Source organism: Coturnix japonica, unplaced genomic scaffold, assembly GCF_054131305.1.
Source record: "Coturnix japonica strain WE unplaced genomic scaffold, WE-NBRP24 Scf039, whole genome shotgun sequence".
Taxonomy (NCBI): Eukaryota; Metazoa; Chordata; class Aves; order Galliformes; family Phasianidae; genus Coturnix; species Coturnix japonica.
In genome coordinates this window covers 1,018,252-1,044,715 of record NW_028188942.1, presented here as the reverse complement: position 1 = coordinate 1,044,715, position 26,464 = coordinate 1,018,252, and the positions used below count along the sequence as shown (strand labels likewise).

The 26,464-nt window shown below is 45.4% G+C and overlaps 2 protein-coding genes across 2 annotated transcripts; both read left to right on the top strand.

Annotated features, from left to right (window-relative positions):
• Positions 1-494: 494 nt before the first annotated feature.
• LOC146753131 (olfactory receptor 14J1-like) lies at positions 495-1,409 on the top strand. Its single transcript, XM_085530800.1, has one exon. The coding sequence runs from the start codon at positions 495-497 to the stop codon at positions 1,407-1,409; it is 915 nt and encodes a 304-aa protein (XP_085386926.1).
• A 22,152-nt stretch (positions 1,410-23,561) lies between these two features.
• Positions 23,562-24,500, top strand: LOC146753130 (olfactory receptor 14J1-like). The gene has a single exon (XM_085530799.1). The coding sequence runs from the start codon at positions 23,565-23,567 to the stop codon at positions 24,498-24,500; it is 936 nt and encodes a 311-aa protein (XP_085386925.1). The 5' UTR covers positions 23,562-23,564.
• Positions 24,501-26,464: the final 1,964 nt, after the last annotated feature.

Genomic DNA, 26,464 nt, shown 5'->3' with positions numbered 1-26,464 from the left:
TCAGAAATCTAAAAGGGGCAATAAGAGTTCTGAGAATTTTTCGTCAATCAATTGCTTGTTTTGTGAACACTCACACATGATGTGCTTTCAGTCTCCTCTTTCTCGAAGGATGGAATTATCATCATTTTCTGTAGGCATGAATAATTCACTTATCCTACAAAGAGGCAGCATTTTCTAACTGAAACTGAATGCCACAGAAGCTGGGGTAAAGGGCTCTAAGAGCACTTGGGGTAAAGATATGAGACATGAAACAGATGAAAATATTCAGGGAGAAGGGAAAAGAAAATAAGAGGAAGGTTAGAGCTCCATATGCTGCTTCTGCTTAAGGAATGTTGAAATACATGAAATTAAATGCAAGTAATGGTGCTAAATGTACACTGTTGTAGGAGAATAAAAACATTTCATATTATAGCAGGAGGAGTGTCTTTGAGAATGGTCTGGACTTGTCATTACCTTCCGCACTCTGAACAGGACTCCAAGCCCAACAGCAGCAGATGCTCAACAGCAGCTCCATCAGCGAGTTCCTCCTGCTGCCGTTGGCAGACACGCAGCACCTGCAGCTCCTGCACTTCTGGCTCTTCCTGGGCATCTACCTGGCTGCCCTCCTGGGCAACGGCCTCATCAGCACAGCCGTAGCCTGCGACCGCCGCCTGCACACCCCCATGTACTTCTTCCTCCTCAACCTGGCCCTCCTCGACCTGGGCTGCATCTCCACCACTCTCCCCAAAGCCATGGCCAACGCCCTCTGGAACAACAGGGCCATCTCCTACGCAGGATGTGCTGCACAGCTCTTTTTCTTTGTCTTCTTCCTCTCAGCAGAGATGTCCCTTCTCACCATCATGTCCTATGACCGCTACGTTGCCATCTGCAAGCCCCTGCACTACGGGACCTTGATGGACAGCAGAGCTTGTGCCACCATGGCAGCAGCTGCCTGGGGCACTGGGGTTCTCAATTCCCTGCTGCACACTGCCAGTACGTTTTCACTGCCTCTCTGCAAAGGCAATGTTGTCAACCAGTTTTTCTGTGAAATCCCCCAGATCCTCAAGCTCTCCTGCTCAGAATCAAATCTCAGGGAAATTGTGCTTCTCATTTTTGGTTCCAGTTTATTCTTTGGTTGCTTTGTTTTCATAGTGTTGTCCTATGTGCAGATCTTCGTGGCTGTGCTGAGGATGCCCTCTGAGCAGGGACGGCGCAAAGCCTTCTCCACGTGCCTCCCTCACCTGGCCGTGGTCTCCATGTTTCTCAGCACTGCCTTTTTTGCCCACCTGAAGCCTCTCTCCATTTCCTCCCCACTCCTGGATCTGACAGTGGCACTTCTATACTCAGTGGTTCCTCCAACACTGAACCCTATTATCTACAGCATGAGGAACAGGGAGATCAAGCACGCTCTCAGGAAGGTGTTGCAATAAGCACTATTCTAACTTCCATAAAATGCACAACTTCCTCATAGGATTCCCAGTGGTGGTTCTTCATCTTTTATGCATCTTTGATTGTTTGATTATGTGAGATATAGCAACGTGCAAAAAAACTGTTATTGGACTTATAAATAAAAATTTATTTCACTTCTTTCCTACCTAATTTCCATTTTGTCACTTTAGGAGCTCATGTAAACATGTATCCAGATTCCCCAAATACGTTAAAATATACCTAAAAATGTTTCAAAATAGATTTTACTTGGCTTTTCTTTTTTCCTACTTTGTCTGGATTTGGGGAGGTACAGCCACAGACAGCAGCTCAACGTGCTCTTTTCATTTCTGATCTCTACACCACCACAGTGCTCTCAAGCCCTCTCATTTGTGCAGTCCTGAAGGTCTTGTGTGTCTCACGACAGTCCTGTTGCCTCTACAGCAGCAATCCAGGGCTGCAGTCAGTAGCCAGCAATATGAACAGGTCTGTCAGAGCTGGTCTCCTTGCTGGCACTGCCATAACAAGAGGGCCCCTTTAGAGCAGAACCAGAGAACTGGAGGGAGGCCTCTTCCAAAGCTGGTGTAAGGAATGTACCTCAGGAGCTGCTCCCTGAGAAAAACTCGAGATCTTCTGATGCTCTTCACTGTGTGACCAGATCAGATTGAATAGTCCCAAGGAGATTCGTAAGCGTCTCAGGGCAGTGCTGTGGTTTAAGGTTTATGGGTTGAGACAAAGAGAAAAAGAAAAGGATAATAATTATGACAAATGTATTTATACATATATAATATATTTAGTGTATTTTCACACATATACAACATATGCAGTTGCAAATATATATGAACTAATCCCTATGCGCATCTGTTTACAAGTCCAGGACAAGTTGCAGGGGTTTTAACAGGCACAAGGTTCACTGTAGGAGCTGAAGTGGCTGTCGGGCTGTTGCAGGAGTTGAAGTGACCTCAGAGTTCATTGCCAGAGCTGGAACCACCACAGGACCTGTGACTATGTTGGAGCAGCCACTGGGCTCATTGGAGGGGTTGGAGTGACCACAGGGCTGAACCTCCTGGCACAGTGCGCCTCCCTTGGGTGACACTTGTTGCATTTTCTTATTACCATACTTGGAACAGCTACAGGATCTGTAGCAGGATTGACTGCAGAGCTCATTATGAGGGGTGGAGTGACAGCGGGATCTGTCCCAGAGCTTGGAGCAACTGCAGGACGTGTAGCAAAACCTTGGAGCTGCTGCAGGGTCTGTGCCAGGAGTTGCAGAGGCTGCAGCACTGTCAGCATTTCCAGCTCTCTGGATATGGCACACTGCAGTCATTTGTGCCTCTTGGGGGTTACCAGTGCCACAGCAGACCTGCCCCCAATATTCTACCAGTTTCTCAGGATCCTGCAGTTTCTCGGAGGTGAAGTTCCAAAGCCCTGGGGGTGCCCACCGCTCATGGCAGCTGCCCAGACTGTCCCACACCCTCTGCCATGCAGAGCCTTCTCACCTTGGGGCAGATCTCTCACTGATATTCCTGAATAATTGTTTAACCTCAATCCTACAATCATAGAATCACCAAGATTGAAAAAGGCCTAAAAGATCATCCAGTCCAACCATTCACCTATTACCTATAGCTCCCACTAAACCATGTCCCTCAACACAATATCCAGTACAGCCCCGGACTCACAGAGGAGACAATGTAAATTGTGTAATTCCTAATCATATGGACAATGTTACTTCCAAAACCCAAAGATGACCGCAGAGCTGAATGTGCACAAAACTTCACTTTGTCAGCTGCCAAATAGATCGTGGTACAAACTGAGGTCAAACAGCATAGCAAAATAAATACCCTAATCCAGCAACCAAGCACCAAGTAAGGAGCTGTGCAGTGAAGCTTCATGAGAAGACTCAACAAGCTCCACAAATAGGGAAACAATTAGCATCATGGCCTGCACTTTTCCAACTCTCACAAAGCCCTGAGTTATCTCACTCTGGACAGTTGTGCTGTTATCTCTACCCTTGGAGTCTCACATCAGGCACCGAAATGACAGTGGTTGTTGAACCCAACATATGGCTCAGCAGCACACAGTGCTTTGTGCACTGCCCCATTCACTGTGGGATGGGGAAGAGAATTGGGGAAAAAAAGTACAGCTTGTGTGATGTAACAAAGCAATTTACTAAGAGAGATAAAAGGAGAGGAGTAATAGTTATCACTATATATCCGTTGATATGGAATCGTATGTAACAACTGATGCACAAGCACTTGCTCAGCACCACCAGACTGATGCTCAGCTGGGCCCTGGGCAGTGAAGAGACTGAGATGAACTCCCACCCATTTCAATACAATTTCTGCTTGCTGTCAGGTGATAGAGAACGTCCCTTTGGCCACTATCAGTCAGCTGTCCTCACTCTGTTCCCTCCCAGCTCCATGTGCCCTTTACTGACCATGGCCTTGGCTCCGTACAACACTGCTTAGCAGCAGCTGTAAACATCAGAGTGTTATCAATGATTTTCTCCTAGAACCAAAACACTGCACCATAGCAGGCAGTCTGAAGAAAAAAAATTCATCTGAGCTGTAACTCAGATTCCTGCCTGTCCCCCTCCTCTTGTTCTTCCTGATCAGGAAGCAAGGAACAGAATCTGCTGCTCTTCTTTTTGAAACCTTTCCATCAGTATTCAGGTGGCTCCTCTGCCATCCCCAGGCAGAGCTCAGTGCACTCTCACAGATGGCAGCAGCCTTTCTTCATCTTCATTGCCTAATCGTAATGAAGAGTCTGTACCTACTTTGCTACAGTTCAGAGGTGGGAACCATCCCACCATGTCTCTGTGAGACAAACAAGACCCTAGGCCTGCAAAGGCACAGAGATTTGGAGTTCGCTGAGTGAATGTTTGTGGTCCTCTCATTAGTGTAAGGATTCTTCAGAAAGCATCCCCTTCCAGAAGCATGTTTTGATTTAGCCTGTCTGGGCCTTGCATCTACACCGTGGTACTGATGTTCAGGGCCTTGCTCAGAAGCAGCAGCCTGCATGAAAGGAAAAGCTCTGTGGTTTTCTCTTGATTTGTCCCATTTATTTCTCATGCTACCCGCACTGGTCTACAGGCTCTTTAGGGCAGCAGCAGGTTGGGGTTACCCCCAGAGGGTACACAGTAAGATTTAGGACGAGGTATTGGCAATAAGACCTTCTCTGAGGAATCCTCACACAATCCTATAGAACAACTCAGAGGCTTTCCATTCAATCTCCAACAGCAACAACATCCCTCAGCCCTTCTCTGTCACATCCAATTCCCCTCCCTTCCCCCTTTGGACCTGGTTTAAAGCCCTTTAATCAATCAATGCAAGAGCATTTCAGATGGGGTCATGGAGGAGGCAGACTGCCATTCTTGGGGTGGCCATTTTCCCAGGAGGGCATGGTGGGAGGGCTTTGTCCCATCTGGTTCAACCAACACTTGTATCCACCCAGCAGAAGGCTGTGCCCTCTGTGTCCCACTTGAACTCTGCATGGAGCTTACAGTTGGCAGTGACATGGCTGAGAAGCTCTGGGCATGGATTAAGCGACAGGGAAGTAATGTGCCTTCCTAACTTCCTCCCTGCATACCTTAGCAACTTCCTTGTAATCTCCCCAAGTACCCAACCCCTTCTTCCAGAGGGCGTAGATTCTCTTTTTCTTCCTTAGTCTCAATAGTTTTTCCCAGTTCATCTGCACTGGTCTTCTTCCCCTATGGCTCACCTTATGGCATTCAGGGACAGCCTGATCTCGTGCCTTTAAGATTTCCATCTTGAGGAGTGTCCAGGCTTCCTGGACCCCTTTACCCATAAGGAGCGACTCCCAAGGGACCCGTGCTACAAGTGTCCTGAACAGGTCAAAGTCCGCCCTCTAGAAGTTCAGGATAGTAGTTTTGCTAGTCACCCTTCTGACATCTCCAAGAATAGAGAATTCTACTATTTCATGGCCACTCTGCCCAAGACAGTCCCCAACCTTCTCAACTCCTACCAGTCCTTCACTGTTAGTGAAGAGCTGGTCTAGCAAGGAACCACCGCTGGTAGGCCTTCATACCAACTGAGTAAGGAAGCTGTCTTCTATACAATCTAGAAACCTCTTGGACTGATTCCTCTGCTCTTTATTATATTCCCAGCATATATCAGGGAAGTTGAAGTCTCCCAAGAGAATGCGTGCTGGCGATCATGCGACTTCAGTAAGCTGCTCATAGAATGCCTCACCCATCAATTAACCTTGATTAGGCAGTCTATAAGAGACATTTAGCAAGATGTCACACCTACAGGTCTTTCCCCTGATCCTTACAAACATGCACGCATCTTGATGGTTCTGAAGCCCAAGCTCTTCAACATCAAAACTCTCTTTAATATAAAGGGCCACACCACCACCCTTCCTTCCTCATCTATCCCTTCTGAAGAGCTTGTAACCATCCATTACAGCACTCCAGTCATGGCAGTGGTCCCACCATGGGTCGATAATAGCAACTAGGTTATGGTTTGTCAGATGCACAGTTGCTTCCAGCTCCTCCTGCTTGTTGACCAAGCTCCTTCTGTTGGTGTAGACACTTCAGCTGAGGCATCTGCCTCTCTCCCAACTCAAACAGCATTTCCCTAGGCTTCTCTCTGGTAAGCCCTGTTTTGTCCCCTCCCCCATCGTAGCTAGTTTAAAGCTCTTTCGATAAGCCCCACTACATTCTGTGCTAGGATTTGTTTCCCCCTTTGAGACAGTTGGGTTCCATTCATGGATAACAGACCATGGGCCAAGTAAACTGCCCTGTGATCAAAGAACCCAAAGTTTCTGGCTCAGTACCAACCTCTGAGACAATTGTTCATTGCTTTGCTTTCCAAGCCTGCTCCGTGTCCCTCACTGCCCCTGAAGGTACAGAACAAAATATCACTTGATCTCACACTCTGTGAACTAAATGGCCTATATTCCTGAAATCTCTTTTCATAGTTTGTAGGCTTCTCTAAGAAATTTCATCACTGCCCACCTAAACTATGAGTAGTGGAAAATAATCAGTGGACCTAACCAGCATTGGGAGTTTCCTCGTTATGTCCCTGACCTGAAGCCAAGAAGGCAGCAGACTTCCTGACAACTCGGGTCCAGTCTGCAAATGGGGCCCTCTATTCCTCTGAGAAGGGAGTCACCCACCACGGCCACCCTTCTTTCTTTCATGGCAGAGGAAGTCACAAGGCTTGGTAGTGACTGCCTTGCATTAGGTTCCCTCCTAGGCAGATCCTCCATTGCCTCCCTATTCTTATCTCCTTCAGATTTCAGAGTGTCAAACCTGTTGCTTAGATGGATCAGGGGTCGAGGGCTAGGCAGGCATGGGGGGGCTCCTGTGATGTTGAGTTGGGACTCTCTTCCAACCCTCCTCATCAGTCAGGTCTGTCTGACTGTGACAGGGCAGGGAGTCAACCACTTTTCTGGGGGTATCTGCCTGGCAGCCTTCCCTCGGGGATGCCAGCAAGTCACTCCACCAGCCCATCTCCCGATCACACACCCTGATGGTAAATTGTGAGTAAAACCTTGAGTAAAGTGAGAGTTCACCTAGAGAAAAGTATGAGTAGAAACCTGGATTGACGTGAGGGTAAACCCAGAGTAAAACCAGGATCCCATCCATCATCATGCTCAGCCTCTAAGGGGAACATATTCCAGTGTTGCTGTGTAAAAAAATAGGTTCCTCACATCTAACCTATGTCTCCCCTTTTTAATTTAAATCCATTTCCATTTGTCCTGTTATCAACAGACCATCCCATCCTTATTCTAGTGTTAGGCATCTCATCCTCAGATGGAAACCCTGGGGCTGAATTGGGATCAGTTTTTCAAAGAGCCACGAGAGCTGCAAGTTCACCTAGCTGAGTTCAGATGTGCACAGTGAGGTGTCTGTGTGTGAGTCCCTCATCTGAATCCTTGGTTTTTATTCCACAGGGACTGCACTGCTCATACACAGACTCTCAGTGATGCCCAAGGTGCCTTGGGTGATCCTAGTTTTGTGCCAGTGCTTGTAAACTGTGACGGAAAATCTATGAGATAGACACCTCCTTCTGGAGCATCAGCTGAGGGCCAGAAGGGAGGTATTCTTGGCCATCCTAAATACCACCACAGCCTCGTTCTTAGGGCACCCAGTGTGTCTTTTGCACCTGTCCCCATGTAGTACGTAGTGATATTCAGCTTACCGAAAGGATGAGCTCAGAACAGAAGAGGCAGATCTTCCTCTCTGCTCCATCTGTGGCATAGTCTGGATTTCAAGGCATTGCAAAGATACGGCACATCTACGTTCTTGCACTGATGACACTTTAGCATGCTCTGGGCTCGCATTTCAATGGCATCTAATAAATCTAGGGTCATACCAGTTGACAGGAAGCTGGCAAATGTTGTCTTATCGTAAGGAAGAGCAAGAAAGATTACAAGGGGAACTATGGACCTCTCAGTCTCACTCCAGTGCTTGATAAAATTACGGAGAAAATGATGGTGGGAGTTATGGAAAAACACCTGAAGTACAATTCTGTGACTGGTCAAACAACACAGTATTCCGAGGGGATGGTCCTATTTAATTTCAAGTCTTTTTATGACACCTTTATCCATTGAGCTGAACAAGGGAAGGCAATTGATATAATCCTTGAGGATTTCAGTAGAGCTTTTGATACTATTTCTTCAGCACCCTTCTGGACAGAAATTCCTGCATATGGCTAGACAGAAAGAGAACATGGTGTTTTGTAATACAAGAAGAATTTTACAGAGCAGCAGCCATGGATTGAGATAAGGAGTTCACAGAGCAGCAGCTACGGAGCAGGATAAACAGCATGAGAACAAAGGACATCTCTAGGAAAAGAATGAATGGCTCATGGCTTTGAAGGGGGGTTATAGGGTTGTTATTGCAGTAGCTTTCCTCCAATTAGCGTGTGTGATTTTTGGACACCCTTGTCTGTCTCCTATAAAATCATGGCTTTTCGGGCAGTAAATTGACGTAGCTATAAGTAACTATATTGGTGTTTGTCTGTTTGTCCCAGCACGCTGACATTTTGCCTTTCAGGTTCACCAGCAGTGGTGGGTGAGCAGTTGGCCAGCAGTTCTGTCCCAAAGAATTATAGTCAGTGGGTTCCATTGGGCTGGTAGATGGTCACTGTCAGAGTTTCCCAGGGCTCCACTTTAGGGCCACTTTCCTTTCATGTTTATGCAGATGACTTGCATGCAGGACTAGAAGACGTTCCGAGCAAGTTTGCTGATGAGACCTAATGAGGAGGTGCAGTTGCCTCCACTGAGGTTGGAGAGGACTTGCAGAGAGATGTGGACAAGTCAGAGAACTGGGTATCAGTTGGTACTAAGCACCAAGTGCATAACGTATAACAAGAACAAGTGCCTGATTGTGCACCTGGGTATGGGCAACCCTGGACATACACAGTGACTGGATATGGGACACATGAGAGAGGTCTGACTGAAAAGCATTGGGGGTCCTTCTCAACATAAAATTGGAAGTGAGTCAGCAGTGTGCCCAGGCAGCCAGGAAGGCCAACGGTACCCTGGAGCGCATAAAGCAATTTATTGCCAGCTGGGTGAGGGAAAGGATCGTCCCTCTTTGCTCTGCATTGCTACAGCCTGGAGCACTGGGTGCACTGGGTGCACTTCTGGGCACCGCATAACATAAAGGACATAAAACTATGGGAGAGTGTGCACTGGAGGGCATTGGAACTGAGAGATCTGAAGTTCAGAGTTTCACAGGGATTGACTGCTTGTTCAGACTGGGCCCTTCTCACATCCCACATCCTGCAATGAGACACAGGGCACATGTGGGATAGGAACTTAACAGCATCCTTGCACCACATGCAGAGCCTGGGATCTTCCGTTCCTATGTCTTTCACTTAACATCATATAGACTTCCAACTCACTGCCACAGGAAGTGCCCTGAGCCAACATGAGAGACAGGATCTCCCTACTTCTGGTCTTGCAATCAGGGCTTGACCTGTCTGCTTCGTAAGGCAAAGGAGATGTTTCTTAGCATGCCAGTGCCTTTGCCTGCCTTTAGTCATGGCTTCCAGTTATCTTCTCTAACTAGTCTGTTGGGAAGCTTACTTGGTAATGGCCCTCAGTGGGCCCATTAATATTCCAAGAAACTTCACTGTTACTTCTGACTTTGTCTTCTTGAGCACTTTGTGCAAACTTCTCTCTGCACTGGAGGTTGATGGACTCAGCACCAAATGCTCACTGGGGCCCATTATAACCTAAAGAGCCTTTTGTGCCTTGTACCTTCCTGTTCTCTTCTTCAGGTTTTCAGAATGTGTTCAGCAAAATGGAGAGAGCTTAAAGAGCAAGAATCCAAAATGCATTTATTGTCTATTTATTTATAGTTTGTTTTATACAAGAAGTTAAAGAAGCACTTTGCAACTGATGTCAATCCAGGATGTCCCAATGAGTTCTGTACTGTTACTGTGTTGACAAAGTTCCTCCTCAACCTCCCCATCCCACTCCTACTCACACTGGCCCCATGGGACTTGCATCACTTTTCCTCACATCACTCTTCTCCTCTACCGTCACCAGCTCAGTGTTAAACCTCCTTTGTACCAACTCCCACTGGCTTTCCACAGAGAACCAGCTGCACACAGAAAAAGAAAGAATTCTCTTTATTTACGGCCAACAAACAGAAGGAAAGGTGATGCAATTGAATGAACAGTAAAACACAGTGATCAACTGCATGCCATGTCCAAGCAGCTTCTATTGAGGTTTATTTTTCATAGGGAATATTTGCACAAGAAATGAGTTAGAAACAGATAGGATGGGATAGATAGAATCACGGTGAAGGATTTGACAACAGACTTTTGAGGAATGGAGCAAATTTCAGTAATCTCCCTTGGATAGATCAGCCAGGGAGTTGGGAGGTATCAACCTAGAATTGAACAGGACTCGTGAGTATTTCACACACTGAGACGGGTTAACACTTTCTTCTTGATTTCTATCTTTGTCTTCAACTCTTTTTTTCACTTTTACTGACATTAATGAACATCTTTCAGAATTCATGCTTTCTTTAAAGCATGAAAAAATGAAAGAGAGAAAGAGAAAAAAAAATAATGGAAATAGAAAAATGAAAAAAAAGGACATGGAAAGGGAAAAGGAAAAAGAAAAGGAAAAGGAAAAAGAAAACGAAAAGGAAAAGGAAAAGCAAAAGGAGAAGAAAACGACATAGAAAAAGAAAAAGTAAGAGAAAAAGAAAAAGTAAGAGAAAAAGAAAAGATAGGAAGGGATAGATAGAATCACAGTGAAGGAGTTGACAACACAGTCCATCAGTCTTTGGTGAGATGGAGCAAATTTTAGTCATCCCCCTTAAAGTCAGAAATCAGACAGAAAATTGGGAGGTATCTAACTGAACAATAAGAAAGGGATGGGGAAATCTGGCAGGCTGTGGCAGGAGCATGTGTCTAAATGGCCTGCTGAAAACATGCCTTTAACCACGACCATTTATTTAGGAGAGCTGGAGACACCTGGAGGATGAGGGACATCAAATAGGCAGCAGGGAAGAGCAGCGGTGGGCGCCGGGATTTAGTCACAGGGCAATGATGGCACTGGCATCGCCGTCTGTGTCTCTGTACCTGAAAGCATCTGAATTAAAGGAAAAGAAGAAAAAAAAAAAAAAAAGACACAAAATCCCTACAAAGACTCATATTTACAACTAAAAATGGAACAAGACTCATGAGAATTTCTCATGTTGAAAAGGGTTAACACATTTTCATTGATTTCTTTGTCTTCAATTCTTTGTTTCAGTTTTATTGACATATATGTTCATCTTTTAAGCTTACAGCCTCAAAATAAATAAATAAATAAACAAATAAATAAATAAATTTAGATTCTTTTGTCATTTGCACGTGGCCTGATGCCCCTTTCACCTTCACAATTCCCACCAGACGTTCCATTCTGGAGAGTATGAGATCCAGCAGAGCACCTCTCCTCTTTGGTTCCTCCACTGCTTGGTCAAGAAGCTGCCATCTGTGCTCTCCAGGGATCTGCTGGATGCCACATGCCCTGCTGTGCTGTCCCTGCAGCACATACTGGAGTGAAAAAGGCTCCCAAAGGGGACAGTGGCCAGACAACATGAGACTCCCATCTGTCTGCAGAGGGCACCTTCCACTTGCTCTCCCTGATCAGGAAGACAGGTACAGACACTGTTGGTCTCCTCTGTTTGCCATTTCCATTAGCTCTGACCTGGCTGCTCTGCCATCCCCAGGCAGAGCTCAGTGCACTCACACAGAGGGCAGTCGCTCTTCCTTGTCTTCTCGCCCATCCATCCTAAAGTCTCTGTGTCCCCTTTGTGCTACAGTGCAGTTGTGGTAGCCATTCAACTGTGGTCCAAACAGGAGCTCAGGACTGCAGCTCTACCAAGATTTATAGCTTCTTGTGTGTTGGTGTTTGCATTAGTGCAAAAATACAGGAGTAAACATCCTCACTGGAAAGCATCAGTGGACTTAGCCGGACTGGAGAGCTCGTCTATGGTATCAGTGTGCAGAAGGTGGCACACAGGCATTAGACCTATCGTGGATCTTGGAGGTGACGTAGCAGCACGGACACACCATGGGCATGGCTTTGCTGAAGGCCCTGTGCTGCACTTGCAGCTGCATGTGAATTCACCAGACAGCCGGTGCTATCCCCTCTCTGGCCCTCAGCTCATGCCCAGGAAGGAGCTGTCTATCTCAGGGATTTCCCACACGGTTTATAAGCACTGGCACACGTCAGGAGCAGCCCAGCACAGTCTTGAGGAGTCTGTGACCCTGAGATGCTCAACCAATGAGAGCCATGAGAGCATCACCTGCATTGGGTTTAGGGCATAGAACAGAATTGATTTCACTGACTGGTGTGCAATTTCTCCCTTGCCAATAGGGGATGTGCGCGCAGTATTTCAGTAATGAATAAGCACTGCTGCTATCGCTGCCAGCTTTGCCTAACTAGAAATCTTTGACTTTGAGAGTTTCTCACACAAGGGGAGAGGGTAAGAAAGTAAAGAGGCACAGAAAACTAAGGGAACCTGCTCTTCTTTATCTTATCTATAAAAATTGATACAATTGATGCTGTCGTGATTTTTTTAAATTATCTTTAATTTTTACCCAATGTCGGTTAGATTGTTTTAAAATATTCACCCACCAAAATCTGACTACCAAGCAAATTTAATGAAAATGAAATGAAGGTGAGTTAGCAGAAAGCACAAGGCCATATTATATTAGGCTCCAGCAAATTTACAGACAGTCACTGCACGAAGAGGTAGATCTGAGTTGCACATTATATGATTTCCACAAAGATTAAGGAAATCTGAAGCTTTCAATATATTTTTTAATTCTTTTTTCATTTCATTTTTTAAACACCTGACCCAGACCCCAACCCTCACAGGAGCTGTAAAGATAACAGCATTAACCTGCAATGTAACTCTAATCCTAACCCTTACCCTGATTCTAAAATCGTCTCTAACTCCAAATGTAACAACAAAAATGATGCTAGAAGTTTGTAGCAAAAGGAACCTTAACCCTGATCATAATCCAAAAACAATCATTAAGGTAACAATAATCTTTACCTTAAAAGTAATATTAATCAGAGCCCAGATGATACCTGCGTCCATTCAGAAGCATGCTTTGTATTATTTAAGAGTTGTATTTTTTCCAATGAACTCTCTCTATTATCACTTTTATAAAGTAACAGAGTCTGTTCTTTTTCTCCTGACACTGTGCCTTACTCCTGACATCCCCTGGAAATGACCCAGATAGGGCACCATCAAAGTAATGCTAATAGTAATGTCAATCCTAAGGGTATCTATAGCCTCAGTGTTAATGGGACGCTAACAACAATCCCAACAGCCTTAAACATTTTGGTGGTGTGAAAGAGGTGCTGCCTTGCACATGCTGGGCAGTCCCATTGCCTGTTAAATGCAGGCGGCAGCGTAGAAACATGATGCCCGTGGTCAGAATGCCCTGTGGCAGATCCTGGCACCGGAGAACTGACCGGAGAACCATGAGAGAACTGACAACAAATCACTCGACATCAGAACCGACCCAGTGGTTATTTACAAGCCTTGGGTGACCCAGACAGGATCTCAGAGTGGTGAATGTAGGTACAGAAGTTGTTACTACTCTGTTTTCTTCTAAAAGCTGCTCAGCTGCTTTGCGTTTCAGACCATCCCTGGCTTCACTGTGTGCATCTGTCCAATTGATACCAGGTGTTTTTTTTTCATCTCAGAAGTTGGGGGGCGGGGAGGAGGGGAAACGGACATCAATTCAATTACTCATTTATTTATTGACAGACATTCATGTTTGCTACGTTTGGAGAAGTTTTATTTGTTTGCTGTGGTTTGATTTTTTCTTTTTTTCTTTTATTTTTTTCCCCCTTCCCTCCTCTTCCATCTTTGTGTTCTTCCCCTATAATCAAAAGAGAACAGATCCCCAGGGTCTGTCCCGCAGACGTTCTTTCCGTGGTCTCTGCTGCCACCTGCTGGCCAATACACGGAACTGCCACTGTTGGGCGTTTGGTGCCGCAGGAAGCACAACGCAGATCTGAGTTCTGACCGGTCTACGCAGCAAATCCGCCAATCTTTATTGTGATAAGCCCTCCACATGGCATCGCGCATGCACTCGAGCACGCAGCAGGCATAGATTTCTCCTAACTCCTTGAGGAGCAGGCAAGCAGAACAACTGAGCGCACCACTGCTTGTGATTGGGCCACCCCCATCATAGAGATGTGTGTTAGATCTTTTACCCACCCCTGGACTGGCCTTGTTGTTTAACGATAACCTCTGAAATCTGAGTTACTGGTTCTACCACCTGTAGTGTAGAATAGGCAGCCAATAAATGCTTTTCAACTGTGATGTATCTTTATTCTGCTCCATGCCAAACCTGTGACCAAAACCTCATAGGGGTTCACAAAGAACTCTGGCTCTGCCAGAGCCCCCATCCAGACCCTTCTTGAGTTACATTCACATCTAGTTTGGCTGAAAAGGTTGGACTATAAATACTCAGTGCTTGGGCCTGTTTAACAGATATTTTTTCCTGATTATGCTGTCCGTCGATCTTTTTAAACTGAACTCCTGCTCTAATCTGGTCTTTAAACATTTGCTGTCTCAAGACCCTAATGGGTCCAGACTGGATTACCTTAGGGGCTGGACGCCTAAGTCATGGCAGCAGATGGTTCTCTGACCTTTTCACCACCATTCAGAGCCTGCATCTGGCCGTAGGCACTCTTGTCTCCCCATCAATTGGGCAGCCTGTTGTATTACAGCACCTGAGGGCCACTGGGGGGTTCAGTATGGATAACATAGACCCATCCTGATGTAAAGGTGATGGCTGTAGGATGAGATCCCTCGTTCCTGATGAAAACTTTATTGACTGGGCTCTCAAAATCATCTTCATAGATTGCCTCTTTCATGCCTAATTCTCTAATATAATTTTGTTTGTCCTCCATAGAGGACCACAGGCTGATATTTAATGGTATGTCATTCTTATTTGGCCATGTTATATGACACACATCTATCCTCATTATGTTGGACAGCACATACAGTCTTTGCCTGAGGGCAGGGTGAGTAGTAATGGATGTCAGTTTTGAAATTTCCAGTCCCTTCACCACAGCGCTTTCTGCCTCCATGTCCCATAACCAGAGCAGCTATGCTGGCATGCTCTCTTGGTTTCTGTCTAAACCACTGTTCTATATCCATCAGTTCAGCTGCTGTATTATGGGCAGCAGGGTTTGGGGGGTTGGACACTGGTCAGGGCACTCCCACCAGCCTATCCTGCATTTTTTTTTTTTTTCATTTTTTGGTTACAATCAGTCAGATCTCAAATAGATCTAGTCCAAATGGAACCTCAAAATCTGACCTTTTAGTGCCTTCATTTACAGAGTCCATTTTATACAGATTCCCTGTACAGGGTCCCCATGGTCTTCCAGAGAGATGTTACTGATCTTCCATAGGAGAATGATTGAATTAGGTTTTTTCCCCATCAAAACTGCCACCTGTCTTTCCAGTTTTTCAACACTATCATTCAATAGCTGATTTGCATCAGCCTGAGCCTCTTCAGTTATGTTCAGACAGTTCAAGGCCATCAGCAGTGGCCATGCCACCATGAACGCAGCTAACTGTCATTCTCATGTTGTACGTATGTCTTTGCTAAGACCATGGAAATACTCAGTCAGGTGGGCCAGGGACTCATGGACCCTCCCTCCGTCCCACACAGGGCCCCATTTTTCAGTGACAGAAGCAATGCTGCATTTTTAGGATCCTAGGAATCCCAGGACATGCCCTGACAAAAGGTCATTCAAAGGGGTAGTCTTTCCCCATCCAAACCACCCCATGATATTCACAGAATCACAGAATTGTAGGGGTTGGAAGGGACCTCCAGAGACCATTGAGTCCAGCCCCCCTGCCAAAGCAGGTTCCCTACACCACGTCGCACAGCTCGGCATCCAGGCAGGTCTTGAATATCTCCAGAGAAGGAGATTCCACAACCACCCTGGGCAGCCTGTTCCAGTGCTCTGTCACTCTCACCATAAAGAAGTTATTGCACACATTACTTGCCCACTTCACTGTCCACTCACCTATCCCATACTTCCTCAACTTTGGTATAAGTATGTCATGGGAGACTGTATCAGTTATAGAGGTTATAGAGTTCAATTCCTGTAGTCAATTTGGCGGCCCAGGTGGGACCAGCTCTGTTCGCTGCAGGACCAGCTGAGAGGGAGACACTTTTGGCGCACCCTGAGATTTCTCTGAAGGACTCCCTTCCTCACCTGATCACTGCAGGGACAGACAAGGACCACCCATAGGTGGACCAGGTATGTGTATGGTAAGTGGAGCCCATATGTCTTGAGGAGACATCCTACACAGTTTACAGCCATACGTGCTGCTCCCAGGGAGGTGAGCTCATGGCTTTGGTTGCCAGCTGGGTAGGAAGACTCCTTGGGTGAGCTCCTATGAAAGGGAACTGTATGTCATATGAATGGAAACAAGAACAAATACTCTCTCCCACGTAGTTGACAATAGGAGGGACCTAGGTTGGTCTCTCATACGGGTATGGGATATAGTGGATAGCCTGTCAAATGGTAGCCTGGGTTCTCCAAGTTGTAATCACAGGGCTTATAGGTTGTATGTTCAATATTATCATCTGCTTTAAGTGTTTGGTACCGTGTGTCAAGCCGACTCTGGGAAAAACATTAACGTTTTCAACTGGTCGACCAGAGTATGAGTGTTATTAAGATTTCAGCTAGAAAACGTTGTCAGCATTGTGTAGTATGAATAAACCATGGTTTTTGATCTAAATGTCAGAGTGAGTGTGGTGTGAGTGAGACACAGAACAGCTGCAGGGTGAGTGCCGAGTCCCGACCCGTGTTTGCTTCCTCCTGTGAGGGAAATGGCCGGACACGGACAAAGTGAAAGACTGTGTTGTCTGTCCACTCATATGTACTTTCTGCTTGTATGTAAGAAGACAGGAGTTTGTACTCTGTAGATTAATAAGATGGTCCTGAGGAGAGTTGTACATTCCACCCGACCAATGAGTGTCAACCCATTTATGTAATACTATGTACTGCTTGTGAGGAAGTGTGTGAGGGAGGTGGTTCAATCAGTGCTGGTTCTGTAGCACAGTGTTTATAACTGAAGAATACAGACTGTATTAAGGGAGTTTATGTGAACTGAAGAACCGTACTGTTTGACAAACTGTTTTGATGGTATAAGAAAGTGTAATTGTTAATTATACATGAAAGTGTACTTGAGGGAATGTGGAAGTGTATCTGAGCATAGAAACAGAGGAAGCATTTACAGAGGAAAAAGGGTTAAAGTGAGTTTACCTGCACTGACATGAGAGCAACGCCCTGCACCGCTGCCCTGTGAGCTGAGCAGAGAATAGAGGAGACACAGTCCCCATGTATCAGGTAGTGTTATTCTGCTTACCAAATGAATGAGTTCACTACAGAAGAGGCAAATCTTCCCCTCTGCTCCATCTGTGGCATACTCTGGAGTTCAAGACATTGCAAAGCTATGGCACATCTACTTTCTTTCAATGATGACACCTTAGTGTGCTCTGGGCTCTCATTTCAATTGCATCTATAGAAGTCTAGGGTCATGCCAGCTGACAGGAAGCTGGCAAATGTTGTCTCATTGTAAAGAAGAGCAAGAAAGATGACATGGGCAATTATGGACCTGTCAGTCCAGAGACTGGTAAAATTATGGAGAAAATGATGGTGGGAGTTATGGAAAAACAGCTGAAGGACAATTCTGTCATTGGTCGCAGCCAACACAAGTTTGTGAGGCGAAGGTCCTGTTTAATTTAAGCTCATTTTGTGACACAGTTATCCGTTTAGTTGACCAAGGGAAGCCAGTTGATGTAATCCTTGAGGATTTCAGTGGAAATTTTGATACTGTTTCTCACAACAACCTTCTGGACAGAATGTTCTGCATATGGCTAGACAGAAACACAACGTGGTGGGTGAGCAGTTGGCCAGTAGGTCAGTCCCAAAGGATTATAGTCAGTGGGTTCCATCAGGCTGGTAGATGGTCACTGTCGGGGTCCCCAGGGTTCCATTTGGGGGCCACTTTCCTTTCATGTTTATGCAGATGACTTGAATGCAGGACTAGAAGACGTTCTGAGCAAGTTTGCTGATAAGACCAGATGAGGAGGTGCTGTTGCCTCCACTGAGGGTGGAGAGGACTTGCAGAGAGATGTGGACAAGTCAGAGAAGTGGGTACCAATTGGTACTAAGCACCAAGTGCATAAAGTATAACAAGAACAAGTGCCTGATTGTGCACCTGGGTAGGGGCAATGCTGGACATACACACTGACTGGATATGGGACACTGGAGAGGAGTCTGACTGGAAAGGGTTGGGGTGCTGGTCAGCATCACACTGAATGTGAGTCAGCAGTGTGCCAAGGCAGCCAGGAAAGCCAACGGTCCCCTGGAGCAACTTATGAAGCAACTTATTGCCAGCTGGGTGAGGGAAAGGATCACCCCTCTCTGCTCTGCATTGCTACTGCCTCACTAGCAGCACTAGGTGCACTTCTGGGCACCGCAGAACATAAAGGACTTCAAACTCTGGGAGAATGTGCAAAGGAGGGCACTGGAACTGAGAGATCTGAAGTTCAGAGTTTCACAGGGATTGACTGCTTGTTCAGACTGGGCCCTTCTCACATCCCTTCTCACATCCTGCAATGAAACATAGGTCTCATATGGGACATGAACCTCACAGCGTCCTTGCATCACATGTAGAGCCTGGGATCTTCTGTCCCCACGTCTTTCATTTAACATCATACGGACCTCCAACCCATTGCCCCAGGAAATGCCAGGAGCCAACATGAGAGACAGGATCTCTCTACCACTGGTCTTGTAATCAGGGCTTGACCTGTCTGCTTCGTAAGGCAAAGGAGAGGTTTCTTAGCATGCCAGTGCCTTTGCCTGCCTGTAGTCATGGCTTCCAGTTATCTTTTCTAACAAGTCCCTTGGGAAGCTTGCTTGGTAATGTTCCTCACTGGGCCCATTAATACTCCAAGAAACTTCACTGTTACTTCTGACTTTGTCTTGTTGAGCACTTTGTGCAAACTTCTCTCTGCACTGGAGGTTGATCGACTCAGCATCAAATGCGCCCTGGGGCCCATTATAACCTAAAGAATCTCCTGTGCCTTATGCCATCTTGTTATCTTCTTCAGGTTATCAGAACTTGTTCAGCAAAAAGGAGGGATATCTGGAGAGAGCTTAAAGAGAAAGAATCCATTATAAATTTATTGTCTCTTTATTTATAGCTGGGTTTAAAGCAGCACTGTGCAACTGATACCAATCCAGGTTGTCCCAATGAGTTCTGTACTGTTACTGTGTTGACAAAGGTCCTTCTCAACCTCCCTACTCAATTTCTGCTCACAATGGACCTATGGGACTTGCATCACTTTTCTTCACATCACTCTTCTCCTCTGCATTCATCCACTCAGTGTTAAAACTGCTTTGCACCAACTCCCACTGGCTTTCCTCAGAGAACCAGCTACACATGGAAAAGGAAAGATTTCTCTTTTTTATCTGGCCAGCAAATGGAAGGAAAGGTGATGCAATTGAATGAACAGTAAAACACAGTGTTCAACTGCATGCCATGTTCAAGCTGCATCTATTGAAGTTTGTCTTTCATATGGAATACTTTTAAAAGAAATGATTTTTACTGAGGTAGGATAGGATAGATTGAATCACAGTGAAGGAGTTGACAACAGAGGCCATCAGACTCTGGGAGATGGAGCAAATTCCAGTAATCTCCCTGGGATAGATAAGCCACGTAGCTGAGAGGTATCAACTTAAAACTGAACAGGACTTGTGAGTATTTCACACATTGAGAATGCTTAACACATTCTCATTGATTTATATCTTTGTCTTCAACTCTTTTTTTTCACTTTTACTGACATTAATTAACATCTTTTAGACATTGTGCTTTTTAAAAAAAAGAAAAATAAAAACAATAAGAAAAAGAAAAAAGAAGAAAAAGAAAAAGGAAAAGAAAAAGAAAGAGAAATGAAAAAGAAAAGAAAAAGGAAAAGGAAAAGGAAAAGGAAAAGGAAAAGAAAAAGAAAAAGAAAAAGAAAAAGAAAAAGAAAAAGAAAAAGAAAAAGAAAAAGAAAAAGAAAAAGAAAAAGAAAAAGAAAAAGAAAAGGTTAAAGGAAAAGAAAAAGAAAGAGAAAGAGAAAGAGAAAAAGAAAAGATTGGAAGGGATAGATAGAATTATGGTGAAGGATTTGACAACACAGTCAATCAGACTTAGGAGAGACAGAGCAAATTCAAGTAATCTCCTTGAAAGTCAGAAATCAGACAGATAATTGGGAGGTATCTGACTGAACAAGGATGGGGAAATATGGCAGGCAGTGTGAGGAGCGTGAGTCCAAATGGTCTGCTGAAAACATGCCCTTAACCACGGCCATTTATTCAGGACAGCTCCAGACACCTGAAAAATGAGGGACATCAAATAGGCAGCAGGGAAGAGCAGCGGTGGACGCTGGGCTTTAGTCGCAGGGCAATGGCAATGGCACCACTGATGGTGTCTCTGTACCTGAAGGCATTTGAAATATAGGGAAAAAAAAAAAAAAAAAAAAGAAGACACAAAATCCCCACAAATTCTCATATTTACAACTAAAAATGGATCAAGACTCATGAGAATTTCTCATGATGAGAAGGGTTAAAGCATTTTCATTGAATTCTTTGTCTTCAATTCTTTGTTTCAGTTTTATTGACATGTATGTTCATCTTTTAATCTTACAGCCTAAAAACAAACAAACAAACAAACAAATAAATAAAATTAGATCAATTTGTCTTTTGCACGTGACCTGATGCCCCTCTCACCTTCACAATTCCCACTAGACCTTCATTGCCAGAGAGTATGAGATCCAGCAGAGCACCTCTCCTCTTTGGTTCCTCCACTGCTTGGTCAAGAAGCTGCCATCTGTGCTCTCCATGGATCTGCTGGATGCCACATGCCCTGCTGTGCTGTCCCTACAGCAGATAATGGAGTGAAAAAGGCTCCCAAAGGGGACAATGGCCTGACAACATGAGTACTTCCATGTGTTTGCAGAGGGCACTTTCTACTTGCTCTCCCTGATCAGGAAGACAGGAACAGACACTGTTGATCTCCTCCATTGGCCATTTCCATTAGCTCTGGCCTGGCTGCTCTGCCACCCCCAGGCAGAGCTCAGTGCACTCTCTTTTCCTTGTCTCCTCACCAATCCATCCTTAAGAATGTATACCCCAGTGCTACCCCTGTATGCCCCTTGTGCTACAGTGCAGTTGTAGAAGGCATTCAACTGTACCACTGTGGTCCCAACAAGAGCTCAGGCATGTAACTCTACAAAGATTTCTAGCTCCTCAAGTTTTGTTGTTCTCATTAGTGCAAAAATATAGAAGTAAACATACTCATTGGAAAGCATCACTGGACAGAGCCTGACTGGATAGCTCATCTATGGTATTACTGTGAAGAAGGTGGCACACAGGCTTTAGATCCATTGTGGATCTTGGAGTTGACACAGCAGCACAGACACACCATGGGCATGGCTTTCCTGAAGGCCCTGTTACAGTTGCATGTGAGTGTGTGGGAGAGCCCAGAGACACTAGGCTGCTTCTGAAGCCATTCACTTGAGAGCCCACCGAAAACTGAGGTTATGTCTGTTGAAGAATAAAGACGTATATTATCTTTGTGTTGCCTTGAGCTCCAGAATATGCCGCAGATGGAGAACAGAGAAAGATCTGGCTCTTCTTTTGTGAGCTCATCCATTTAGTCAGCTGTGTAACTCTGCATTCTCAGTGGAGTTGGAGACAAAGGCACCATGAAGTGCCCTAAACGCTGGGGTCTGTTGTCATTCAGGATGGTCGATAATACCTCTGTTCCCTCTCTGCCCCGCAGCTGATGTTCAGGAAAGAGGTTTCTGTCCCAGGGATTTCCCACACATTTTATAAGCACTGGCACACATCAGGAGCAGCCCAGGCACCTTGGTCATCACCCAGTGTCTGTGTGTGAGCAACTGCCTCCCTGCTGAAGGACCGAGGACTCAGAGCAGGAGCTCACATGCAGGCAACTCCTTGTGCACTTCTGAACTGCATCAGAGGAATCCCAATGATACTGTGTGTCCATGGGGAGCTGAATCCCATTTCAGCCCCAGGGTTTCCCATTAGGGATGAGACTCCTGAACTGCCTCAACTAAATCACTGCCGTGCACAGGGGAAGTCCGCCTCTCTCTGTCCTTGCCTGTATGCCCATTTTGTTTCATCACAGGATCTCAGGTATCAGGTCTGAAATCAGTCACTGACCACCGTACATTTGGTGTTTAATTCATCAGATTTCAATGTACAATCATGATGCTGTTGTTTTTCAGGATCTGTTGGCCAAGAGGACGCAGGGACATCTCAGGGGAGATGAGTGAGAAGGATAAAACATGACATCCTCTGATGCTGAGCTTGGCCAGGCTCCTAGGACACAGTGAGCTCATAAAGGTGGGCAGTGCTACAGAGAGAAAGTTGTGCTCAGGAGCAGCTCTTGTGCACAGCACAACCTGCAGCTGACAGAAGGAGAGGAGAGAAAGGGGAGAGAGTTTCCAGGATGTGTACAGTGTGAGCAGGCTGTGGGCGCATGAAAAGGTAAGTCTCACTGCAGACCATGCAGCTTCCTTTCATAGAGGGTTAACCAAATCAGGGACATCCCATGGCAGATTTGGCTGCAGGCACTGCATGTTTCTGTACTGTGGAAAAACCCTTCTGCTACAGCTGTGGGCTTCTGTGCTGCAGTATGAAAGCACAGCCCTGAGGGCTGCGTGTCCCAGCATGGCTGCAGGCTGTGCAGCCAGGGCTGCAGGCGGGTGCCCAGGGCTGTCCTGCAGAGCAGGGTCCCTGCTGTGCCCCAGGGGCTGTGTGCCGGGTATGGGACTCTGCCGCCTGCCAGGCTCAGCATTCAGCCTGCCCGGGGAGCTGCCCAAGGCACTGTGAGGAGACGTGTGGGGGGAAGGAGCCCCCCGGCAGGGCTTGTGCTGCCACAGCTGCTGCCTGGGGCAGGGGATCACAGCTCCACTGCACAACTGAATGTTTGTGAGGGCACTTTGCAAGAGGAGAGCCAAGGAAGGGTTTTTTCATATCTTGTTCTGAGGGAAGGCAGAAAGGACTGGAGGTGGAAATCTTATAGAGGCTTATAGAGGTAAAATTTAAAACACAGCTATGTTACTCCCAAATATTTCTTCAATCAATTGCTTGTTTTGTGAACAACCACACAGGTTGTGCTTTCAGCCTCTCGTTTCTAAAAGGAAAGAATCAGTTTAAGTTTTTGCTGTTTTCTGCAAACTCTAATATTGCACTTATACTGCAAACAGGAATATTTGACTAAAACATATTGAAGTGCAAAGAGGCTGGAGTTGGGGGCACTAAGAACAGTTGGAGTGAAGATATGAGACATGTAAACAGCTCCAAAGAGGAAAATATTCAGAAGCTCAGGATATGATTATGAAATGAGAACATATTAAGAGCTCCTTAATCTTCTATTTCTTTAGGGATTGTGAAGCTCATGAATATAAATTCAAGTTATGGAGTTAAATGAAAATTATCCAAAGGTAAATGAAAACATTTCAGAGTACAGCGGGAGGAGTGTGTCTGAGAATGGCCTGGACTTGTCATTATCTTCTTCACTCTGAGCAGGACTCAAAGCCCAACAACAGCAGATGCCCAACAGCAGCTCCATCAGCGAGTTCCTCCTGCTGCCGTTGGCAGACACGCGGCAGCTGCAGCTCCTGCACTTCTGGCTCTTCCTGGGCATCTACCTGGCTGCCCTCCTGGGCAACGGCCTCATCAGCACAGCCGTAGCCTGCGACCGCCGCTTGCACACCCCCATGTACTTCTTCCTCCTCAACCTGGCCCTCCTCGACCTGGGCAGCATCTCCACCACTCTCCCCAAAGCCATGGCCAACGCCCTCTGGGACACCAGGGCCATCTCCTACACAGGATGTGCTGCACAGCTCTTTTTCTTTGTCTCCTTCCTCTCAGCAGAGTATTCCCTTCTCACCATCATGTCCTATGACCGCTACGTTGCCATCTGCAAGCCCCTGCACTATGGGACCTTGATGGACAGCAGAGCTTGTGCCACCATGGCAGCAGCTGCCTGGGGCACTGGGGTTCTCAATTCCCTGCTGCACACTGCCAGTACGTTTTCACTGCCTCTCTGCCAAGGCAATGTTGTCAACCAGTTTTTCTGTGAAATCCCCCAGATCCTCAAACTCTCCTGCTCAGAATCCTACCTCAGGGAAATTGTGTTTCTCATTTTTAGTGGTAGTTTAGCCTTTGGGTGCTTTGTTTTCATAGTGGTGTCCTATGTGCAGATTTTCATGGCTGTGCTGAGGATACCCTCTGAGCAGGGACGGCACAAAGCCTTCTCCACGTGCCTCCCTCACCTGGCTGTGGTCTCCCTATTTCTCAGCACTGCCTTTTTTGCCTACCTGAAACCCCGCTCCATTTCCTTCCCACTCCTGGATCTGACAGTGGCACTTCTGTACTCAGTGGTTCCTCCAACACTGAACCCTATTATCTACAGCATGAGGAACAGGGAGATCAAGCACGCTCTAAGGAAGGTGTTGCAATGCACATTATTCCAGCTACAATAAAGTGTACATTTTCCTCGCAAGATTCCCAGTGATGGTTCTTTATGTTTTACGAATCTTTGATTGTTTAATTGTGTGTGATATAGCAACCTGCAAAAAAAAAAAAAAAAAAAAAAAAAAAAGTGATTGAACTTATAAATAAAAATTTATTTCACTTCTTTCCTACCTACTTTCCATTTTCTCACTCCAAGAGCTCATGTAAACATGGAAAAATATACCCTGAATAGGTTAAGAGATAAATAAAAAGCTTTCAAAATAGAATTTTCCTTATCTCTTCTCTCTTCCTACTTCGAATGGGTCTGGGGGAGGTACAGCCACAGACAGCAGCACAACGTGCTCTTTTCATTCCTGCTCTATTTATCCTATCTATTTATCCTGGATTCCCGCTGTGTCTGTTCCTGGCTCCTTGATCATGGAGAGCAAGTGGAAGGTGCCCTCTGCAGACAGATGGAAGTCTCATGTTGTCAGGCCGTTGTCACCTTTGGGAGCATTTTGCACTGCAGTATCTGCTGTAGGGACAGCACAGCAGGGCATGTGCCATCCAGCAGATCCGTGGAGAGCACAGATGTCAGATTCTTGACCAAGCCATGGAGGAACCAAAGAGAAGAAGTTCTCTGCTGGATCTCATACTCTCCAGCATGGAAGGTCTGGTGAGAACTGTGAAGGTCAAAGGGGCATCAGGCCAAGCAGAAGACACAAAAGGATCTCTTTATTTATATCTTTATATATTTATTTATTTTGAGGCTTTATTATGAAGCTTAAAACATGTACATTTATGTCAATAAAATTGAGACAAAGAATTGAAGACAAAGATCGAAATCAATGAAAATGTGTTAACCCTTTTCAATATGAGAAATTCTCATGAGTCTTGTTCCATTTTAAGTTGTGAATATGAATCTTTTTTTTTTTATTTTTTCTCTTTTTTTAAAATTTTTTTTATTTTTTTTATTTTTTGAAACTACGATGTTTTCCAGAAATGAGTTTTCAGGAAACAGATGCCTTCAGGTTCAGGGACACACACAGTGGTGCCAGTGCCAATGCCCTGTGACTAAATCCCGGCGCCCGCAGCTGCACTTCCCTGCTGCCTATTTGATGTCCCTCATCCTCCAGGTGTCTCCAGCTCTCCTAAATAAATGGCCGTGGTTAAAGGCTTGTTTTCAGCAGGTCATTTAGACACACGCTCCTGCCACAGCCTGCCAGATTTCCCCATCCCTTGCTCTTTGTTCAGTCAGATACCTCCCAATTATCTGTCTGATTTCTGACTTTTAGGGGGATGGCTCAAATTTGCTCCATCTCGCCAAAGTCTGATAGACTGTGCTGTCAACTCCTTCCCCGTGATTCTACTATCTATCCCTTCTTATCTTTTCTTTTTCTCTTTCTCTTTCTTTTTCTTTTTCTTCATTCATTTTCTTCTCCATTTCCTTTTTCTATTTTTCCTTTTTTCTCTTTCTCTTTCTCTTTCTCTTTCTCTTACTTTTTCCCTTTCCCTTTCCCTTTCCCTTTCTCTTTTAAATTTTTCATGCTTTAAAAAGCATGAATTCTGAAAGATGTTCATTAATGTCAGTAACAGTGAAAAAAAGATTTCAAGACAAAGATAGAAATCAATAAGAATGTGTTAACCCATCTCAATTTCTGAAATACTCATGAGTCCTGTTCAGTTTTAAGTTGATACCTCCCAACTCCCTGGCTGATCTATCCCAGGGAGATTACTGGAATTTGCTCCATTCCTCAAAAGTCTGTTGTCAACTCCTTCACCGTGATTCTATCTATCCCATCCTATCTGTGTCTAACTGATTTATTGTGCAAATATTCCCTATGAAAGATAAACCTCAATAGAAGCACCTTGGACATGGCATGCAGATGATCACTGTTTTACTGTTCATTCAATTGCACCACCTTTCCTTGTGTTAGTTGGCCATAAATAAAGAGAATTCTTTCCTTTTCCATGTGCAGCTGGTTCTCTGTGG